This window comes from Anarrhichthys ocellatus, unplaced genomic scaffold, assembly GCF_004355925.1.
Source record: "Anarrhichthys ocellatus isolate YVR2014 unplaced genomic scaffold, GSC_Weel_1.0 scaffold51, whole genome shotgun sequence".
In the NCBI taxonomy this organism is placed as follows: domain Eukaryota; kingdom Metazoa; phylum Chordata; class Actinopteri; order Perciformes; family Anarhichadidae; genus Anarrhichthys; species Anarrhichthys ocellatus.
In genome coordinates, this window is record NW_022280081.1 from 2,589,373 (window position 1) to 2,611,663 (window position 22,291).

Sequence of the window (22,291 nt, forward strand, 5' to 3'; positions counted from 1 at the left end):
GGTTTTGTCAAAGTCTGTCAAATTGCTGTCGATGAAATAGCATTCCCCCATCATGTCTGGGTCTAAATTCATTTGGCAGATTTAAAGAAAAACAGTATTTTCTCTGAGCAACACGACTATCATTAACTTTGACTCGCCTGCCGAGGGACTGGTGAATCATTAGAAGAAGCGTGGACGTTACATTTTACCTGCGTAAGGTAATAAGGAAAAACATGGTCCTGTATTGATTTAGGGGAGTCATGAGATCTGGTGCTTGTGTCTGACCTAAGTCCAAGTCCCATGACTTTAGTCCACATTATGTGACCATGAATAGAAAAAAAAAAAGGAAATCTTCTTTTAAAGTTTATTTCTCTACACTTTGTTAATAGCATTGAACTCATTGACCTATTGTTTTATTCAAACAGATGTCACAGAAATACCTCTCCTCACCACTAACCAATGCTTGTGACGTCAACTTTGAACAAAATGTATTTCACAGAAATACATTTTCACTTTCATAATAACGGTTTCTCTTGATGTTTAATATCTTTTTAGTCTGAGATAGGCCTGTTGGCCTCAGATGTTGGGCATCAAAGCCACTCCTGCAGCATAATCCACATGTTGAGCCATCTGTTCAGTTCTTTCCAAATAATCCTCATAGTAAATAACCAGATACACTACTTACGGCAGATGTTTTTGGAGCTTTTAGGACGTGATAGCGGAAGCAGTGTATTTAGCGACATTATGGGAAAAACTACAGTGTTTGTCATCCAGGTTGAGAGTATTTGATACTCGGAAGAGATTTTCAACTGGCATTATTTTCCATAATCCCTTAGCTCAGAAACAAACCGGCATTGGTTCGATTCTCGCAGGTGTTTCTGTCTCTCCAACGTGACTGCAAACTGCTCACCTGTGCACTGTGGCCGCTTCCTCTTGTGTTTCGCCATTTCTTTGCGATAACATGCAAAACTGATCAGCCAGATGTTTTATCAACAGAGAACATACTTTGCACACAACTCTCATATTCTCAAGTTAAAGCACAGACCGTTCCTCCCGTGTTGAGCATGAAGGGGGATGTAGCCTTTCCACAGATGGACTGAATGGGTTTCCCTGGTAACGACATACTGAAAAGGCTCACTTATGTGTTTGTTTCAGGAAAACACAGAAACAATACAGACGCTCATCGGCACAGATGATGGATGTCTGACTGAACGCAGACGTATATCATTGACATTAAACTCACTGGAATTAGTCAAAACAGATATTCCCATCTGGGTATTTATTATTATTATTATTATTATTTCTGTCTATAGAAAAGTTTCTACAATGTATATGTACAGTATTTGACATGTATATAGGCTAAAACAGGACATTTTGAGAGCCAAACTAATGTAAATACAGACAGATTTTCAGGTAATTTACACTTGAAAACAAACAAACAGAATTTATCATTTTTGGAGCTTTCAAAGATAGATTGTGAAGCTGCAGTTCAACATGCCGATGTGTCTTGTGATTGTTTACAGCGCAGAGGGGCCGTCCTGACTGGCTATGGGGGGGTGTTGGCTCCAGACCGGATGACAGGGTCTACAGGGTGGACGGGGTCACACAGAACCTGAAGCAGCAGCAGCAGCAGCAGTGGGCTCTTCCTGGATGTACTCTGACTGGCAGTGACAGCGCGTTTTGCAGCAGACCTCCTCCCCCTTCCTCCTCCTCCTCTCTGTGTGGATATACTTTCCCTCCCCTCCCCCTTTCTCCCTCTCCACCTCCTCCCCCCACATCTTTTCCTTTTTTTCTTCCCCCTCTCGATTTTCTTTTTCTTCGCTTTCTTCTTCAGAGTCTCTCGTGGTGTCTGACTCCGCCCCTCTAGCCGGGCGCCGGCATGAGCTGGCTGAGCAGGTTGAACCCACGGGGTCCCGGGAGTCGGACGGGCCGGAGCTCCGCCCCCTCCGGCCCCTGCACCGCCGACCCGGAGACCTGCCTCATGGTGTTTGAGAACCACTGGAGACAGGTGAGACACATACAATCACATAGTTTGTGGGATTTCTGTATCATTCTGGTCTCAGTCTTTCATTCACCGTGAAGTGTACAGAGCAGCCACACAGGCCGATGTCCACTTAGAATATTATTCACCACTTATTTGAAAATATGAAAGTATTTTTCATTATTTGAAAATAAATGATGAACAAAATGAAGACTCGTGTTCTAAGAAGTGTCCATCTAACCCGGAGGTTTTGAAACTGTGAGGCGTACCTCCCCTGGGTGTGTTGCTCACTTCTCACTCCTTTTTTCTGAGTCATATCTGAACACACAGACACACACTTTAGATTCAGCGTGACTTCCACTTTGGGAGGACATCATCGTACCTGATGTTACGGCAAAGAAACATCCACGAATCCAATAATCGTAGAATAAAAAAAAAAGTCACTCCAAGACTCCAAACATTTTTTTTTTTTTTTCAAATTTTCTTTGGTATCAAAATGATCCAGTGATGGTTGTCTGTACATGCAGGGGTGCATTGTCAGCAGGAACTAGTAAAAGCTAGTTCTCCAAACTTTAAAGATGATTTTGTTTGAGGGGATTGTGGCCCAACTTAGATTTTATTTCTTTGTATAACACTTTATTCTATTTAATGTCAAAACAGTGTAAAAGGTGATAATCCCAATTCCCCAAAACTCAAGGGTTGTTTCTTCGTTGAACTCGTTGTTTTTTTACAACCAACAGTCCAAAGATATTCAGTTTACAATAAAATAAATAATGAAACGGAAAAACGCAGAACATCCTTAAATCTGAGAACACGTTGTAGCTTGACTTCATTTTCAGTTGAAAAAAATAAAGGTTACTCATTTCAGCACAAAATGTGTTACACCCCCCCGCACAGTCATTTATTCATTCACAGTGGTTGAGAAATATTTGCATGTTGTTTTTTTTTTTTTTTTTGTTAAGCAGATAAAAAGTAAATGATAGCGAGACCGGTTAGAATATTTTTCCTTCGTTTGTGTGAATGATTATCCGTCCTGATGTTCACACCTTCAGCTGGCTGCTGCCAGCGCTGACGAGAGGGGCCGGGCTACTTCAACATGATGACTGGCTCGTGTCCAATCACTGGCTGGATGTTTTATGGGTTACAGAGCCGGGCCACTGCCCGACCAGAGACTTTCCTCAGAGGCAGTATCAGACTTCTGAGTGGTACCTATTGGTTTGTTATGGGGGGGCGTGAGTGTTGCCTAAGCTTTGCAGATGTACTCTTTCCAGACCAGACTCTTTGCGTTCCGCCTTATTAATTAGTTCACGCAGAAAGCCGTGTCACAAGAAGCAGACAGCAGTCTCAATAGGTGGATAAGCTGCAGCTGAATTGCCACATATCCACACGGTGTTAAAGCACTCCTACATGTCTCCACATGACTCCGAGTACTGCACCCAACATGCACTGGTTTGGGGGAAACTGGCGCACCCTGTCCTTTTTGTATTGAAATATCAATCCTCCATGTTGTCATAGTTTGTAAGTGGAGGGTCGGGATAAAGTCGTACATCTCATACTCCAGTTACATGAACGTGGATGTGAGATAATAACACAAAAAAAACCCACAAGCATGTGTTGTGCAACATTCACCACACTGCTTCTGCACGAGCTGCTCTCAGATCTGCAACGGCACCGGTGCTGCAGACATGCCGACCGCTAGACCTGTTGACAAATGTTGCAAAACGTTTATTGTTTTAACACCACAAATATGTCATTTTGGTACATTTTATCCTAAAGAAATAAAACTTGCGAATGACTCTGTATTGCGTTTGTAATATCTGTCAACGCATTTTAGATTTTAGTATATTACGTAGAATGATTTTGCATAAATTGAATATGCATTTTTTAATATATCTTTAAAAGTAGAAAATACACAGAGGGAAGAATGCTTTCAGATTTGACCGTGCATCATATCTATCATCATAAAGAAAAGATTCTTTTACTTTTCTTTTATCGTATTCAATTATGTTTTATTGCCTTTTATGCACCGTTGAATCCTTTGACTTGTGTAAACCTGTATAGAGGCGCCTAATAACCCATCCGCCTGAACCGGAAAACACTTCGGTTCAAGTCCTGTTGTTTTTAAAATTATGCTCCATTGCATTATGGGAATATTAGCAGAAACACTTGAGTACAATGGCAGACAGTAAATATAGCGGTTTTGGATACAGCTGCGGTCACAATAAGACGATACAGAGAAACCGAAGCAGCTAAATGGAATCCAGCCATTCCTAATGTCATTAATTACACCTGCACGTTTCCTGCTTTGACACGTCAAAATGTTCCTACGTTCAGCTCTCGTGGGTGTTGGAGCAGCAGGAGCCCTCGTCCTCCAGCGACGACCTGACGGCGGTGAGGAATCACACCGACCAGATGCTGTGTCTGCTGGCAGAGGAGCGGCCTGTCGAGAGCCCCGAGGGTGGCGCCGGCATCGCGCCCATGGGCCCCATACTGGAGCTGGTGGTCACCGAGAACATCCTGGAGCGCCTGGTCCAGTGGCACCTCCGCCACGGCCTGGACCCCGACAGCCAGGGGGCGCTGCTCAAGCTGTTTGAGATGCTCATCGGCCAGTCGCAGCAGTCGCTGCTGCAGCACACGGCCGTCCTCCACCCGCTGCTGAGGCTGCTGGGAGCGTGCGCCAACCCAGATCTCGGTTGCCCTCTAGCCCTGGAAAACAGCCTGGTGCTGCTGCTCAACCAGGTACATTCAGTCTACACACGTCTCTAATGTGCATATAGATACCTTCAACCCACATCAGGAGGTGTTTGTTGTTCTGGCTCAATAAGCAAAATGTAATCTGAAGAGGAGAACAGGCTTTTTAGATTGAGACTAGATACCCCACATATGGTCAACATCTCGAAGATGTTTTTTGTCAGAAAGCAGCACAAGTTGACTAGAGTCGTGTTGCTAGGCAACTCCAGAAATTCCAGTAGACTACTTTAGATGGAAGTTTGCTCCACAGGAAGTTTACCTTGCTAATTCTGCTGCAATATGTGTGCAAAAGGAAAGAACGTTAAATTTGGATGAAATTATCAATTTCATATGAGCTCTGCACTAAAACCTCATGAACTGAATTATAGAATCATTCTCATGAGCATGCCATTTCCCCAGAACTTTGAAACTAGGGCGCTTCGCTGAAATCAGGAGACCATATTACTGTTAAGAATTGTGACTGTGTAAACCCCCACCAGATCTGCGTGTCCATGGCACGGCAGCCGGTGGTTCTGGAGATGTTGTTCCGGGCAGCACCGGCCCAGCAGGGCTCCACCAACCTGCTCATCTTCTCCCTCCTCGTGCCGTTCATCCACCGGGACGGAGCCATCGGACAGCAAGCCCGCGACGCGCTGCTGCTGGTCATGGCGGCCTCGGCCAGCAACGAGTCTGTGGCGCGGTACATCGCCGAGAACTCCTACTTCTGCCCGGTGAGTCGTGGTGCCCATGAGAACTATTAACTATTAACTGACGAGGATGCGGCTACGGAGGGTGCTGAATTTGGACCCGTGTATGTGCGTCGGTTGCATTCGCTCATACGGCAATGCAGGTTTACTTCCTCTCTGAGGTTTTGGGGTGAGTTTTGTCCTCTTGAGCTAGAAACTGTTGTGGGTCTGACCATTGACTTCCCCTGAGAGGAACATGTTCTGTCCGTCACACTAGCTCGATCATCACTGGAAAAAAAAAACCACTGTCAGGAAAATCTTTTGAAATTTGTCCCCAAACGCCACATCAACTAAAGGAGTCACTGTAACCTCATTTAACACGTTTTTTTGGCCATAACTCAACAATCAACAATTTCACCCAAATGTATGATGGAATAAAAATGATGCTGTGATGACATTTTGGACAGACATGGATGTAAACTGCTACATGACTGGTTGGCGGAGGCACACAACCACAGAAAATAACAATGAGGTTTGAGTTGTTGTCCACCTTATTCCCAACCTGGTTTTGGCATTTTTTGATATCTGAATAGGGCCAACATTAATCTTTGTACAAAACCTCTTGGAAAGCCAGTACAATATATTGTCATGACTCATATTCAAGCATTAATTAAATCTCTTTTTCAGCTGTTAATAACTCACAAAGTAGGGCAGCGATCCGATCATTTGGGATTGACGGTTTATTAACATCCTCGATATTCTTCAGTTTCGTTTTCAGTTTCCACCCACCATGCAGAGCTCTATGAGCTTCTTTCAAAAAGAGAAACATTTGAAAATGTGCAACCTCGTCTTTCACTCTCTGTTCCACGGTCAAAGAAATGTTTTATTCCCTTTTTACCTCCGCTGACTGAACAGTAGTCCACATTTCTATGCGTAATATCATACTCGGCTCTGTTATTTACAGAAAAGGCCCATCCGTATTACATACACATGAATGTGAGCTGCTCTTCAATGATGTGATGGTTGAGGACGGCCCATAATGTGAGATCCAGGCTCACTTTCGACACTGCTTTTAAGAAAGAGAGGGTGCGTGTGCGTTTGTGTGCATGTGTTTGTGCACTCAATGTAATTCTGATGCATCAGTGATGGTGTGTGATAATGGAAGGGGAAGGATGTGACTTTGTACTCTGACGAGCCGTTAATCCTTATCTACATCTTATCAGCTCTGCCTCAACTTAGAAGGCTTCCTGCAGAGCGCTTACAAACTAACCACCTTAGACTGCTTAACACAGCTGCTGCTTTACACAAATCAACAGTAGTCTAAACTACCAGAACAGCTCATCGAAGGATTCAACTGAAACGTAACCACGTGATGGAACACGGCAGTTCATGTAGCAGCTTACCTTAAAGAAATGATGCAGAGAAAAACAAAAATGGTCTTTAATTAATTTGTGATCACTTTGATGAATTAACTTTTACTTTTAGATGAAATTGAAAAACCATTCGATGTGTGTTTTGACATATTTTGCAGTCTGTAAATGATCAAAAACAAGAAGATTGGGAGCTGTGTCCACCTGTGTTGTTGTAGTTTCTACAAGCCGCCACTAGGTGCTACTAAAGAGCCATGTTTTGCTCATTGCACTTTAACAAAGTATTTCTACTAAATCAGGCTGTACTAACCTGCTGGAGTGTGATAGCTACTCATATGCGTGTGCATACATTAGAATATCACGCCCGTCGTTTTACATCCAGTCTCAACAGACAACATCTCTGGTCACAAATTACAGCAACCAGAGCGGACGGTGTCACGTGTCGAGTGTGTCTGCACACCGTACAAAAGCTGCGGTCGGTGCTGTTATCATGCTCCTCTGGCGTTAAAGAGCTGGCTCAGCTATTTTCTGCACTGTGCTCCTTCCAGCAGCTTCAGTCTGACCTACTTACAGGCAGCAAGGACCGGCGGAGGTGGCATCAAGGACCCAAACGCTCCTCTCCGAATCTTAACGGCTCCATATTTCTGCATGGTGTGTTTCCACTGGTGCAGCAAGCAAAAAACACAGTTTCATGAATGTCATCAGCTGTTGTCAAAACACTTAAGTTACATGAGGGCTTTTTTTTTTTTAATTCGTTCTTCCCATCGTGTCTTTACATACTGAGGCTGCAGTAGGTTAGCGAGCTGTTGTGCGTATCCGTTGGGTCATTAGCGGTGTAATGAAAACACAATTTGTTTCAGCCAAGATACAAGAGAATACTGCCAAGTATTATGTAACCGACATAAACATAAACATGCCATCTCTGGAACTAAAACCTATTATAATCTTAATCTGCTGATTATTTTCTTTTGATTAATCATTTAGTCTAGAAAATGTCAGAGAATTGACATTGACATCTTGAGATAACTTTCTTTGTCAGACCAACAGTCCAGCACCTCGACCCCCCCGCCCCGTCTGAAGCCCGTCTCTTGTCTCCTCTCAGGTGTTGGCGACGGGCCTCAGCGCTCTCTACTCCTCCCTGCCCAGGAAGATTGAGGTCCGCGGGGACAACTGGCATGCCCTGCGGCGGGAGGACTGGATGGGCGTGTCGTCGCTAGTGCTGTTCATGAACTCACTGGAGTTCTGCAATGCCGTGGTGCAGGTCGCTCACCCGCTGGTCCGCTCCCAGCTCCTGGACTACCTCCACAACGGCTTCCTTGTACCCGTCATGGGCCCCGCTCTGCATAAGGTAGGGAAAAGGGGGACGGGAGGCAGAAGGAGGATCAGTTACTTGAAGACATTATTATTATTATTATTATTATTACGTTATCGTGATTTGAAGTGAATTAGCAGGAGAACCATTGTAGGACCTTGTTTGGTTGCTGGACTTTCCTCAACAGATGAGTCAAGAGTGGGAGTCAAAGCAAAAAAAATCATTTCGAAAATCTCATTTGCCGCCTTCATCTTATACATAATCGCGCTGATCTCTTTTGCCGTTCTGATGCAACATTTCTGTGTGTGTCTTGTAGTCGTCGGTGGACGAGATGATCGCCAGCACCGCCTACCTGGACCTGTTCCTGCGCAGCGTGTCGGAGACGTCCCTCCTCAAAACCTTCCTGCGCTTCATCCTGCTGCATCGCCACGACAACGACACCATCCTGGACACGCTGCTCACACGCATCAGCAGCAATTCACGGGTATAACTATATATATACACATACGTGTGTGTGTGTGTGTGTGTGTGTGATGGAGCCTCAAGGCCCTTATGTGAACTCAGTTGTGTGGGCGGTGCGTGGGCTGAGGGCAAACATTGATTGAAAGCGTCTCCGGCAGAATGCAGAAGTATCTGGTTTTCCAGAACAATCGCGGAGAGTAAATGTCATCGAGTCTGCTTCATCCGGCGGCTCTCGCATCGCACATTGTTTGCAGTCGGTAAAACGATGCGCAGTGAAATGTTTCGTACATGATCTTAAATTTCACTCACTCTGAGGGAATCTTTTGTTTTTGTGGAGGTCAACAATGAAAGCACAACAGAAATAAAGCGGCGGTAGTTTTGTCCGTCACTCGCATGAAAACATTTTGATACTGCAGTACCGTTTTTATTACTGGAACACACCTGGAAAAGTGAAACGTGTCACAAATTTACGATTTGGGGGGGGGGGGGAAACACAGCTTATTAAAAAAACATCATATCCCACTGCTTTCCTCGTCTGTGTGTTGCAGCTCTGCATGGTGTCACTGAGCCTCTTCAGGACGCTCCTGTCCCTGAACTGTGAAGACGTCATGCTGCAGCTCGTTCTCAGGTACGTCTGCACATCTCGGCACGTCTTCCCAAGCGTTAGGTTTTTTTAATTTGCTCATTTGACATGCAAAAACATAGATCTAGTAGTGAATATTTTTCTCCATACTCTGATGAACTTACGGTTAATATTTGTGTCACAAAGTCACTCTGTCACCACAGCACAGAGCACTTCTCCCCCTCTATCATCTGTTTGTTAAAGTACCACCTGGTCCTTTCAATGAGCCATTTTATTTTATATGAAAAACATTTACACGGCAAAGAGACACACTTTGTGTCCTACCTTGCACAATGTTGAAAAATGAAACATGGAGGTAGTTTAGTTTTCCTCTGTCCCCAAACAGTCACAGATCATCTGTTTCTGTTTTTACCATGTAAAGTGTCTTTGAGTACCTTTTTTTTAAAGCGCTATACAAATAAAATGTATTATTATTATTAGATAGTGAATGTGCTGTTTCCACATATTTTTTACCAGCCCTTTGTGAACTTCCAAGGCCAGTTTTGCCTATTTTTATCTCCAGGACTAAAACAGCAAATCCGGCTGCCTGTGACTTATTACTCTCAGTATTTTCTCACCAGGACAATTAAGAATCTTGGTTAACATGTTAGCTAAAGTCTGTGTCCGCTCAACTGTCAGCAGCAAGATAGAACAGCCGACATGGCCGAAGAGAGAACGTGGTATGGAAATATTTACCTGTGGTTTGCTCCCCAGGTATCTACTGCCCTGTACCCACGTCATGCTGAGTCAGCGTCGCGCTATCAGGGAGACGGACCTGTACGGAAAGTCGGCCGACAAGTTCCTGTCGCTGATCCCGGAGTGCTGCCGGCTGAACGTGGCGTCCTCCGCTGAGCGGGACGACGACGGTGCATTCTGGGCCAAAGGTGAGCAACGAACGCTTTGGACCGACTATGGACATGTTGAACATGAAGCACTTTGACTTGATGTTCTGTTTGTTAAGTTTTTGTTTTTGCTTGCGCCTGACATGATGTTGTTTCATCCTACTGTAGTGAACAGTCCCAGCACAGAGTCCCCAGCGCCGCCCAGACCCAGCACCCCATCCCGCTTAGCCTTCTTCATCCGCCAACAGAGCAGCGGAGGTGGACCGGGAGGCGGGGGTCCCTCCACCCCCACCAGCACGGAGCCGCTGCAGTTGGGCGCCTCCTCCTCCTCCCGCCCTCTGTCCCCCGACAGCCCGATGCACCAGCAGCAGGCCAACACGGAGTGTCTGGACTGGGACTCGGGTTACCTGGAGTACCTTAAGGACTCCCATCGGGACATCGAGGTTTGCTCCTGGGCCTGCCGCGACTGGTCGGCCCCCTACGACGGGGAAAACCCCTCGCCGAGCGCAGCCCCTCCGCCCCCGCCTCCTCCTGCCTCCAACCCCGCCATGGTTATGTTCCCCGAGCATTTCTCTCTCCAGCAGGGAGGAAGCGGCAGCAGCAGCGGCAGCAGCAGCAGCAGCAGCGGCACCTCCCCGGGCCAGCAGAGGGCTGCCGTCGTGGCCGCCGCGCGATCCGAGTGGAGCAGCTCGGAGCGGGACAGTGGCGAGTGGGACATTACCATCGGCAAAAACAACTGCATCAGCCTCACGCCGCGCTCCAAGAAACGCAGCCTGCAGAGGGAGGAGGTCCTGCTGAAGCCTCTACCTCGTCTCGTCCCCCCCCCCCTCCTCCTCTTCGTCCTCAGCCACCCCTGTATTGGCCTCCCACGCCGCCTCCTCCCCAGCACCTCACAACCCCACCTCTGCCGTCACTGTTAGCTACCAGGCCATGTATAACGGAACGACGGGGACGGGGGACGGGTGCTCAGACAACCGGGACCGAGGACTGGAGGTGAAGAAAGTGAAAAGGGACTTGGGGGAGCAGCAGTATTTGGATGAAAACGCCAATCAGAATGGGTCCCTCCTCACCTGCTCCTCACAAAGCTGCGTTGCTCTGCCGGCGTCCATTTTTAACGACAGCGAAATGAGCGACGCCAAATCGCCTCGCCCCAATCCGATTTCCTCGCAAAGCCCCGTCGCCCAGCCGACGTCAGACGCCAAACCGCAGGCCGGCGACGCCTCGAACCCGCGCCTCGCGTCCTCCGATCTTCTAGAAGCCAACCAGACACAACAGTCCGTGGACAGTCTCATCCGGGAGCTGCTGGAGCAGGCTCCGGGAGAGCCGCAGCACCCCGGGGACTCCAACGGCCAGGGCATCAGCATCGAGGCCTTCACGCAGGAGCTGAGGGAGCTGGAGGACCGGGTGAGGGAGCGCGGCAGAGCGGCCTGCCAGCAGGAGGAAACCGCCACAGAAGGCCGTTCGTCCGAGCGGCGGCAGCAGCAGCTGGAGGAGGAACAGCAGCTGTCCTCGGTACCGGAGGCGAAGCCGACGGGCGACACGAAGGGAGACGGGCCTGTGGTGGGCCTCTGCAGTCCTGCCAGACCGCTGAATCAGCCCACATCTCAGCCGTACACAGGTGAGACGCTTTCTGTTGCTGCACGTGTGTGTTTTCAACCTGGACTTTTTATTTACGGAGGGGCAACTGTTACAAGTGCGACTATATTGGTTGTATTTTTTTTTTTTTTAAGCTATGCCCAGTTACGCAATTATGCATAATGAATGTGTTTCTTTCTTTTTTTTAGTGCTGGGCAAGTTATTGCATTCATTAATTAACACTGACAATTATTTTATCGCGCGTTAACGCAGTTTTCTTTTTATTATTAAGTGGACATTTTTAACACAAGAACCGGCCGGCCGGCAACTAGCGGTGAACAGTTGTTTGTGTGGCATCTCTTCCTGTTTCCTTCACATACATTCCCCTGGGTCCTAAGTCCCTCCATGTACAGCTTCTTATCACCCTCTATGTACCAACGTACATTTATAACAAATACCACACATATTACGGTAATCAGCGTTGCATATGTGTCTGACCAAAATACCAAAAAAAGAAAAAATAAATTATTCATTTAAATTCTTTTTTTAGAGTTTTTAAAGTGTTTTTGTTTGGAATATGTATAATAAGCATATCATTTAGTTATCGCTAGTGAGAATTTAACAAAAAAAACATGACGTGAGGTTTGCAGTTTTCACGGTGTATATTTCAAATTGCATCTATTATACACATGAAAATAAAGTTGTCAACACCGGCTGAATATCTAGTATCAGAATCATAACTGTATTTTAACTGCTACTGTGTAAAGGGAATACTGCTGTTAAAAATAACCTTATTTGTTTAAAGTGTTTGCAAACCAAATGTTATTGCACTTTTGTTCATATAGCAGTACTTTTAAAATAAAAGTGCGCAATACACTACTTTTGAATTCATTATTGAATTTTGCTCATAACAATGCAATTAATCGCAAAAAAATCATGCGATTAATCGCAATACAAAATTTTTAGAAAAATGATGCTGACTTATTTTGTGTCCTGGGTCAGTGTCATCCTCCTGAATTTGGTATTCTCAATAACGCTGTACACAGACCATCCATAGTTTGTTCCCATGCAGCTGAGCTGAAGTTGTGTTCCTGTGCAGGTCCGTTCATGGTGGTCCTGTTTGCCAAGCTGGAGAACATGCTCCAAAACTCGCTGTACGTCAACATCCTGCTCACGGGCATCGTGGCCCAGCTGGCCTGCTATCCTCAGCCCCTCCTACGCTCCTTCCTGCTCAACACCAACATGGTCTTCCAGCCCAGCATCAAGTCGCTGATCCAGGTATGCAAAAACCTGCGACACGTTGACCCAGGATTTGCATTACATTTCTAAAGTGGATGCTCGGCACAGACTGGGGAGAATAGTTTGTACATTTCTGCTTGAACTGGTGACAGCTTTTAGTCTCCCATTCGTGGGCATAGTTGTCCACTTCCTGCCCACCTCACTTCTGTGCTAACTCCCGTTCCAAAAGCATCAGGCCCACAATGCATTTACGTAGACTTTTCTTTATTTATATTCTATTCCTGTCCATATTCAAAGATGCTGTAAATGGATGACTAATACTGTAGTTACTGACCAAGTAATCGACAAACAAGCCTTTCAATCAAAACCTTCCCCCCCCCCCCCCCCCCGACTCCCCTCAGGTTCTAGGTTCTGTGAAGAACCGCATCGAGGCGTTCGCAGCCTCTCATGAGGACTTCCCTGCCATGCTGAAGAAAGCCCAGCAGTACCTGGTGGCCCGAGGCAAAGTGGACTGGGCCGACTCGCCCGCGGCTGTTCCAACCCTGCGGCGCTCCGATTCATTAGGTGAGCGTGGAAGCAGGAGAAGCTGCATTTACTGTGTGTGTGTGGGGGTGGGGGTGTGGGTTGGTGGGTGGGTGGGTAGGTGGGTGGTATCAGGCAGAGTAGGACGGGTCTGGGTTCTCTTCAGACCTGCTGGTTGTGTTTGGTTCATCTTGTGTCACTGAACTGTTGGTTGACGGTTAGTGGTCAGTGTGTTCCTCTTTGATCCTGAATCAATGACTAATATGTTTGGTTGAACAGATTTTAAAGAGATAATTAAATGAAGAGTTAATCACTAATGAAATTGTTAAAATGAATGTATACAATTTAAGAGGTGAGCCTGATATGACACCAGAAAGCAGAGAAGAATCAATCTGCTAGTGAAATCACGTTCTCCTTTTTATTTCAACACAGATCAACGTCTTTAAACAATTTTCTACATTTTTGTCACTTTTGTGATTTCCATTTTTTGCCTTGTTTCAAAAAATTCATGTCACAAAAATCCCTGAAATGAGGAAATCTGTTCTGGGAAGAAGTAGAATTTAATAGTGTTGCAGTAGTCTAAATGTGAATGTCAAACAAAATTATCTGAACTCAACATCCACTAAGTAGCTTTGTTCCAGAGCTTTCGGTCGTCTTTGAACGCTCTGTAAAAACCCAGTAAGTGGACCTTGGGTTCAGATTAATTTCCTTGTTGGCACCGTGCTCACTCTATTCCTATCTCTCGTTCCAGTGAAGAGTCGTAAGCCGTCCCTCGGGGACCTGATCCTCCGGCACACCAACAGCCCGACCCGGGCCCGCCACGCCGCCCAGCTGGCCCTCGCGCACGTGCGGGACGGCGGCCAATCGCTGCACAGCGCTCTGTTCAAGGGCGGCGGAGGCGGGGGGGCCTCCGGCCTGGAGAAGCAAGCGGAGGCGCTGCGGGTGAAGAACGCCGTCTACTGTGCCGTCATCTTCTGCGAGTTCCTCAAGGAGCTGGCCGCCCTGGCTCAAGAGCACGCCGTCACTCTGCCTTTCCCCCACAGCCGGGAGGCCGAGGAATAGACGAGAGAGGGACTCTTCAAATCTAGCTCTTAGCCGACCATTTCTTTTTTTGATTTGGCTGTAAAAATAATAATGAGTCCAGTAGGATTCTCCCATCGATAGGACGAACTGGAGCACCGAGACTTTTCTGTCACTAAAGTAGAGTCGTCGTGCAACGACACGGCTGAGAAGATTTTTTTTTTTTTTTTTTTTTTTACCAAAATCATTATAGGATACCTATAGGACTGGAATAATATTCCGTCATCTGTAAACTTCTACGACATTGTGCATATCATGTATTATATTTACATTCTATACACAGAAGATCTCAGTCAATGCTTGAGATTTAGGAGCTTGTATATACACGTTACCGCGTCACGGCATAATGCGACACGCCGAAGCCACACACAAACGAAGTAGGTGCACACGCCGGTGCTAGTCTCTCTGTGTTTTAAGTTTGAAAAACGGTGCTTTTTATCAGGCGGCGCAGAGGAGAAGGAGGTTTCGTCCTCAACAAAATTGGAACGAAACAGCAAAAATAGTTTGGCAGAAAGAAACTATCGAAAGCGTAGACGCGTCAATCAACCCGCAAAGCGATCCGATAGGGAGAAACGGTAAGTGATCCTTGGAGCATCTCAAGTGTCCACTTTTATTCTGAAAACTGTAACACGCAGGTGAGGGAGAGTGTTGCGTTCTCTCCTGTGAATCAGCATGGCCAACACAAGTACTGGAAAAAAAAAAACTTTGAGTAATGAATACCATTTTTTTATTTCCTTTTTTAATATTTTGTTTGTCTTTTGCATTTGCACCATTTTTAGACATATCAGCATTGCGTGGGAGCAGGTGTTGTCTGCCGGGGGTTTATTTGAACTCCTTTCCAAAAAAAAAAAAAGGGTGACGCCAACTCTCCAGGCCATCAGTGAGCCATTCACCTGTTGCCATAAAGGAGGCCGTGGGGTTTTGAAAAGGCAGCGCCGCTTTGCAAGTCGTACCTTTTTATGTGTCATTTAGTCTTTATTATTTTTAAAAGACAGTCAGACAGAAAAAACGGCGAGACGGGAAAGGTTTCTTTTTCTTTCTTTACTTGGGAGCGTTGGCAGGATTTCCATTTACTTTGAACTGACATTTGGAAAAAAGGTTACGATGCGTTCACTGACTTTTCTGTTAAACAGGTCTTTGTTGTGAGCTAAAAGTGAAGCTTGCAAGAAGCAATCTCATTCTCAGTTTTACCATCTTTTATTTAGCTTCCAAATATTGTCTCTTTTGGCAGAGACGGGCCAAACCGACCACGCAAACTGTTCCCTCCTGGAACTTAACATGCTGCTATTGTTATTGTTTTCTTTTAACACTAACGTCCATTTTGTTCTCGGTGTAATTTGGTTTGTAGGTACCAAGTATAAATGTGCATGCGAGGATGTGCCAGTGTTTTGATCGGCATTTAATTTGTGTAAATGTTTGTGCATCTGAGGTTGAATGAGCTCGCAGCCACACAGTGTTTAAAAAGACGAAATTCTCTTTCGCTATTTTTTTCTTTTTTTCCTCGATGTTCAGCAACCGGCTGAGGCGCTGGAACTACCAACACGTGTTGGTAGTTCGTTTTGTAAGATGGTAATTCTTTATTTTACAGGTCTGTTCGTTTCTTTATGATTTTCATAAAACTATTAAGAAATGGAGGACTTGTAAAGTGAAGCATCGCCTGTATGACTCCTCTGTATGATCCATCTAACTGTGCCCCGCACATACTAGCCATTCTCTCTCAATGCCTGCCATCCTGCCATCTTAATCTTTGAGATTGAACATCTTTTTTTTTTTTTACAACAGTTTCATCCAGACAAGTCGTCGTCGCCTCCCCAGCTCGTCGTTGGTCACGTTTGTAAATGTCCTCCTCCGTTCCACTTTTCTATGGACTTTTTCTAGACGCGTTTCGTAACACCGTTAGTCGAGAGTCTCTGCATACGAATCAAGGCCGGATTTATAATTAGTTCGTTTAGGGTAAGTTTTCTTTGGTTTGTGTGAGAGTGCTGAGCACTAAAGGGTAACTTGTTTGGATGTTTGAGTGACTAATTCGGACAATTCCTTTTGAAATTGGTCCATTTAGTATTGAGGGAGAACTCTGTGTTTGACGACATTACACAGACTCTGATCCGGTCTGTCTCTTGTTGTGTGTCCACATTGACGAAATCATCTTAATATCTCATTTAGGAAATATGCAGCATTCTCCATTGATACTGGACCAATTATAAAAACCTCTTTGTCACAATTACTCACTTGGACACAGAAACATGTGGAATAGGGAGCAGGTTTAAAAGTTCCCCTTTAAATTAGCTTCCATGCGGTTAGTGAGTCCTCCCGGTGACTAAGACTCAGACTGAATGTTTGCTCCCGCTTAATGAAATCGGTAGAGAATTTACTTGCTGCCATCGGTCCAACAGTCTGTTCATCTAGCCTGATTAATGTCTCCTTTTCCCAGCTAAGAAGGCCAGAGGCTCTCACTCCTCACCAGGGTCCTCTGCTTTCACACTCAAGATTGTCTTTTTTTTTTTTTTTTTTTTAACTAAATTATTTTTTACAAACGGTTCTGTTAGATAGCTGGTATTTTGTCAATGCTATTGCTTCCTCGGTTCAGTCGTTCAGGCACGTCAGTTGTATGTAGTTCTGTGACACACTCGTGGACACCAAAGACCATCTCCATCCACTGTCTCTGTTTAAGCACTCGAGACAGTTTCATGGCATGTAATCTAATAATCCATATTCACAAAGCACTTTTTTATAAGTGCTTTCTAGTAACCCCACAAAAAAGATGCATAATACAGTCTCATTAAAAGTAATTCCTCGTATTCGTTTGATACGAGGAAAATGTTAAAGAATAGAAACCATGAGGATGAAACTGTCCTCACCAAGCTCATTGGGCCAGGTGTGTTCTCAAAATGGAGCTGCTCAGTAACCCTGAAATGCTAAACTTTTTTTTTTGCCCATGCACACCCGTCGACACTTCCTGCAGTCATTGTTCACCGCTTACTGTTCCTTGTTTTGTCAATATTTACTCGTATTTCATTTTGAGGAACGTAAGTAACGTGATGTTTTTATAAGGGATTATTTCAAAACGGGGACTTTGACTTCTTCCTGAGTTGTCAGGTGACGGACTGAGCTTGTTCTAGTGCAGCGCTGATATGGGGAGACGCAACTACCACACAGTGGGAAGAAAAACAGACGGGGGAGTTTGGCAAATGCAGTGGAGGCGGTGTGGTTACCGTGATGGATTATCTAGCTTTATGGAAGTTGTTTTTCACACTCCACAAGAAAGGCAGCAAATGGCTTCCTGTTCTGGTAGAGTCCTCCAGCTGTTCAGGCACCAGAAGGGATCAATACTGAATTTAAGTCTTTAAATTTACATTTGGGAGAGTTATTATTTTTAAATATGCAGCAACTACGACGGCTGGATGCTGTGCAGCCCACACAGAAAGGTCTTTAATTCCAGTTCCTTTGATAACCACCAGAAACATCTTACTGTAGTAGCGGAAACCAAGTAAATGAACCGTCTTCAAGGAACAGTGTGTAGCATTTAAGGGGACGGGGGGGTCCTAAAGCCCAGAAATAAGGCTGTAGATTGGGACATTTGCGGTTTCACGTTGGCCAAAGGAGAAGTTTCAGCTGGAAGCAATCTGCAACCTCACCACTAGATGCTGCCAAATCCTACACACTGCACCTTTAAACAAAAACAATCATTAAAATCAGTTGATGTATGTATGTATGTATGTATGCCTTTACAGTAAGGAGTCAAGGCCTCAATGTGAGAGGCCTTTCGTCTCAGCTCTACTTATAGACTCAAAGTTTATTTGCTTGATCATTGTGTTAACTGACAAAAGATGGTGGTGAGTGGTGAACCCAAAGCTAAGCTTCAGAAAATGTTTTTTTATTTTTATTGTGCTGTCCGTGTTTCAGACGGATATACTTGAACACTACAATTCAGTGAGTTGAAACTATAATCGGATCCTTTCGAATTCACCGTTGTTTTTAGTCGGGCCTTGATTGAGTGCATGTTAAGTTTTGTATTTTTAAGTTGGCCGTCTGTTTGGCTTTGACAATATAGTGTACGGTTCATCTGAAGGGACTTTCACAGCTGTTTTCTTACATCTTTCACAAGTTTTGAAAAAGATTTTTCAAGTTTTGATTTTATGCTTGATCACGGGATGTACCGAATCTTCTCTCTACTTTTTCTTTAAAAAGCTTCGACTCCCCCCCCCCCCCCATCTGACGGATTTCTCCCCTATGATCTATGCAACACATGCTCTGGTGTCCCCCGTTTGAGGCTGAAACATGACGTGGATTGATGTAATGTGTAAATACTGTTAAAAAAAAAAAAAAAAAAAAAAAAAAAAATGGGTCTAAAATGCAGATGTATGTGAAAAAGCCATCAGGAAAGAATGAAAATCATGCTAAAAATAATGTAATGATGAATGTCAGAAATATTTTTCTATATTTTGAAATCATTAGAAAAAAACAAAGGACAAAAATACGAAGTGGGCAAAATGCTGTCTGAAGAACACTACAAAGGGAATGTTTCTATTAATTTATAAATTCTTTGCCTAGCAATATCGCATTTGTCCCGGTGTCCTTTCTTTGTCGTCTTGTTGCTGTACGTACTTTAATCTGTGCTCCATGTCGCCCACACATCAGAGCTCCACTGGGGCTCCCAACCTTCATGAGTAACATCTACTCATCAAAGATTGTGTGGATATACATTCAACCAGAGGGATTTCAATTTTTTTTTCTCAATTTTTTTTAATTAAAATTTTTTTAGAGCCCTGAAAAGGTAGAACTTTCCAGTATTACCTGTAAAAACAGTAAAAACTAGAATGTAAAAAATATATACATTATTGTGTGTAATAGAATTATCTGATGATGAAACAAACCAGTAAGCATGTTAACACGCTCACTGCACAAACACTAAGCAGTGTTCATTTATTATTCATCCATTTAGATCTATTTAGCATGCTTAAACTGCTGCACACTGGAATCTCAAATGAAGGTGTTTGTAGTGTCATGTTTAGACGTTTCCACATCCTGGATTGAGAAACCTGTGGGAGACCATCGACTGTTTCCATCAGAGTAAACCTGTTCCTCAAAACCAAAGATATGTTTCTGATCTTTGCAGGTCATGATTGATCGTTTCAAGGAGGAATGCCTCGTACTCCTGTTGGGATCTGGCAGGAGCGTGTGTGATTATCGGAAAGTATGAAAACTAAACTATTGACATTAATAATATTATGAACATCAATAAGATTATCAACATATATTAATATTAATAGGGCAATAACCAAAATATGAATTAAGTCTTAAAATTGGTGTTCACTGAAAACGTCAATAGCCAAAGTATACTATTCCACATTCAGGTCAAGAACTGGGTCCATGATTTTTAAACTGATTTTAAAGCTACAGTAAAAAGAAATTCAGCTAACGAGGAGCCTGAAAGTGCATGAATTATGTTTTCTGTCTTGTGGTTGTGCATTTTGAAATTACAAAGCGGAGAAGCTTCTTTACAGCTACATGATTTAAAGGTTTCATTCAGCATCCTAAAGATAGTTTTGGATTGACGTCCGTCCTGCAAGTATTGTATCATTTTCTGTAAACCAGCTGGAAAAATGGTATTTTATGTAGATTAGTATGTACCGTATACAATTGGATAGATACTTCTATTATCCAAAGGGAAGTTAAGACGTCCAGTAGTTTATAAAACATATAAAACAGTGATACACACAGGTTTGAAGAAAACTCCCCATTTTCCATCTCATTCAGTAAACATTTCAATATATTATACAAACACAGTGAAGCTAATGCTCTGTCATCATCCACAGTTTGTGATATTACAGATCCATTAATCAGTCACATCCAAGAGGAACCACAGGGTGTGATCATGTGAGCATCGCTCTTAGCTTTGCTTCATTGTAATTGACTTAAGTGTGTTGATGGTTAGTTTTAATTGTGACACAGGGTTGTGTTTCTAGTCAAAAGCCTTGAGCTGAAAAATGGCAGAATCAGTGTTAATGTAAAATACACATCATTGTTATCATCATGATCCGTTTTGTTTTTGTGTGTTTTTTAGATGTGAGAGGGGAGTTGTCCTCGTTGGTTTAACTCTACATAGACCAGGTCTAGCTTTGTGCACGTTCAACCTGTCAGTTTGCAGTCAATCTTCATAGCCAGAGTCCTCTGACACCTAGTACTGTAGAACAAAGACTAATATTATATTAATATAACTCAATATTTGATTCATTCTGCAGGTTGGAACAAACATGCCACATTATCTACAAACAGTCCAGAAGCCTGAGCCCTTCGTCCTGCTGTTTGGAGACGACAACGACAACATTTAAAGTACTTTGTCTAAAGCAAACATGTACTAATTCCAGCCTCTCAAACATGAATATTTGCTGGTTTTCTGTGATGCCTAAATCGTTAGGTTTTGGATATATTGGGAGACATCACCATGGACTCTGGAAACTAATGATGGGCATTTCTTCCGGACGAAGCGATCAATCGGTCAATTGAGAAGATAATCTTTGGATTAACAGATAAAGTACATGATTGCTAGTTCCAGGCCTAGTCGCACAAAAAGCTCATAGGAGTTCCTCAAGTAGTTTGTGTTTTCAATAAATCTGCTCCCCGCTCTGACTCTTTATCATTCGAAGTGGCATTCTCTAAAAACACAGCAGCAGGATTCCAAGTAAACCTTAAAGTACACAGCTTGAAGACCAAGAAGAATGTCAGTTGTGGATGCGCACACTGAGTACAGAGGGAACCGGAGACGGCTTGGAGGTCTCCTAGCAACAGCCAACAAGAGGGAGGGCCAGAGGTTGATGGAAACAGTGAGGGAGTGATGAAGAAGAGCAGAGCATGAGGCCGAAGCAGCGCTGACTGCAGGTAAGACACAGCCATGGATTTGTCTTTTCTACACACTCAGAATGCAATGTTTTTATTTTAATAAAGTATAATTTGATTGAGTAGGCCTAGTTGAGGTTATTTATATTTTTGTGTGAATTATTTTTTTTCTTTTTCTTTTTTTTACAAAAATTACAATTTTACAACATCCTTTGAATACTTCCAGAGATCAGTCTTATTTCTTGAGACAGGTGTACGAATAACTCTAGTTTGCTCATTGACTGTTTTCCTAATGTGACCCAGTTATCCTGCAGAGCTCACGAGATGAGCAACTGGACCCGCCTCATCTATAATGCATTTTGGTAATGTGAGTGGAAACCTGGCCGGTGGCTCAAAGGAATGAGACTGGCACAGTTCCTCAGATACACCTCAGTCACTTATCTCTCCAGCACGAATAACGTCACTACTCAAAGTCCATTCCAAAGTATAGCTATTTAGCCATATTTAAAACAAACCAACCTATTGCAAGTGAAAGTAAAAGTCAACTAAAATGTTCTGGAGTATTGAGACAACAAGTAACTCATTAAAAGAATAGAACATGTTTAATTAGTAATGTGTTAACCCTTAGAGAGCCACATTAAGGAGGCGGTGTCAAGTTGTTCTAGTCATGAACAAAAGAATGAATGAAGTCATTAAAATAGATTGTAATAGTGTGAAAGGGCTGACAACAATTTGATGGACATTCCCATGCTCACTTATGACCCATAAGTTGTTGCAGCAATTTCTGTTGTTACACAGATTTGGTGCTAAATTTAACAATTTTTTTTACCTTTCAAGAATTGATAAAAACAATTTTAAAAAAAACTTCAAAATACCACATTAAGACACAAAGACCTTGAGGAACACCATAGAAAAGGTAGTGCTGTCATTTGGTATCAAATGGTTTTCACATTTGGAGATTTTTGCAAGAATTCCCCTTTTCAGCGATTGGATGACACTTCTGTTCCAGAAACTGCTCAGAAAATCTCCTATTGTCAATATAACTAGATAATAA

General features: G+C 43.8%; 2 protein-coding genes across 2 annotated transcripts in view; both read left to right on the forward strand.

Annotated features, from left to right (window-relative positions):
• Positions 1-1,739: 1,739 nt before the first annotated feature.
• On the forward strand, positions 1,740-18,956 carry fhip1b (FHF complex subunit HOOK interacting protein 1B). The gene is given in 12 exon segments (XM_031870092.1): positions 1,740-1,987; positions 4,295-4,699; positions 5,191-5,421; positions 7,849-8,094; positions 8,375-8,542; positions 9,069-9,148; positions 9,857-10,026; positions 10,153-10,802; positions 10,804-11,602; positions 12,659-12,837; positions 13,200-13,362; positions 14,072-18,956. Coding segments are annotated over 12 exon segments (3,531 nt in total). The 5' UTR covers positions 1,740-1,858; the 3' UTR covers positions 14,383-18,956.
• Positions 18,957-19,053: 97 nt separating this feature from the next.
• The window catches only part of LOC116395889 (uncharacterized), a 9,207-nt gene continuing 5,969 nt past the window's right edge, over positions 19,054-22,291 (forward strand). Inside the window, exon 1 of the mRNA XM_031870093.1 lies at positions 19,054-21,279. The gene's annotated coding sequence lies outside the window, so the exon portion shown is untranslated. The remainder of the gene's footprint in view (positions 21,280-22,291) is intronic.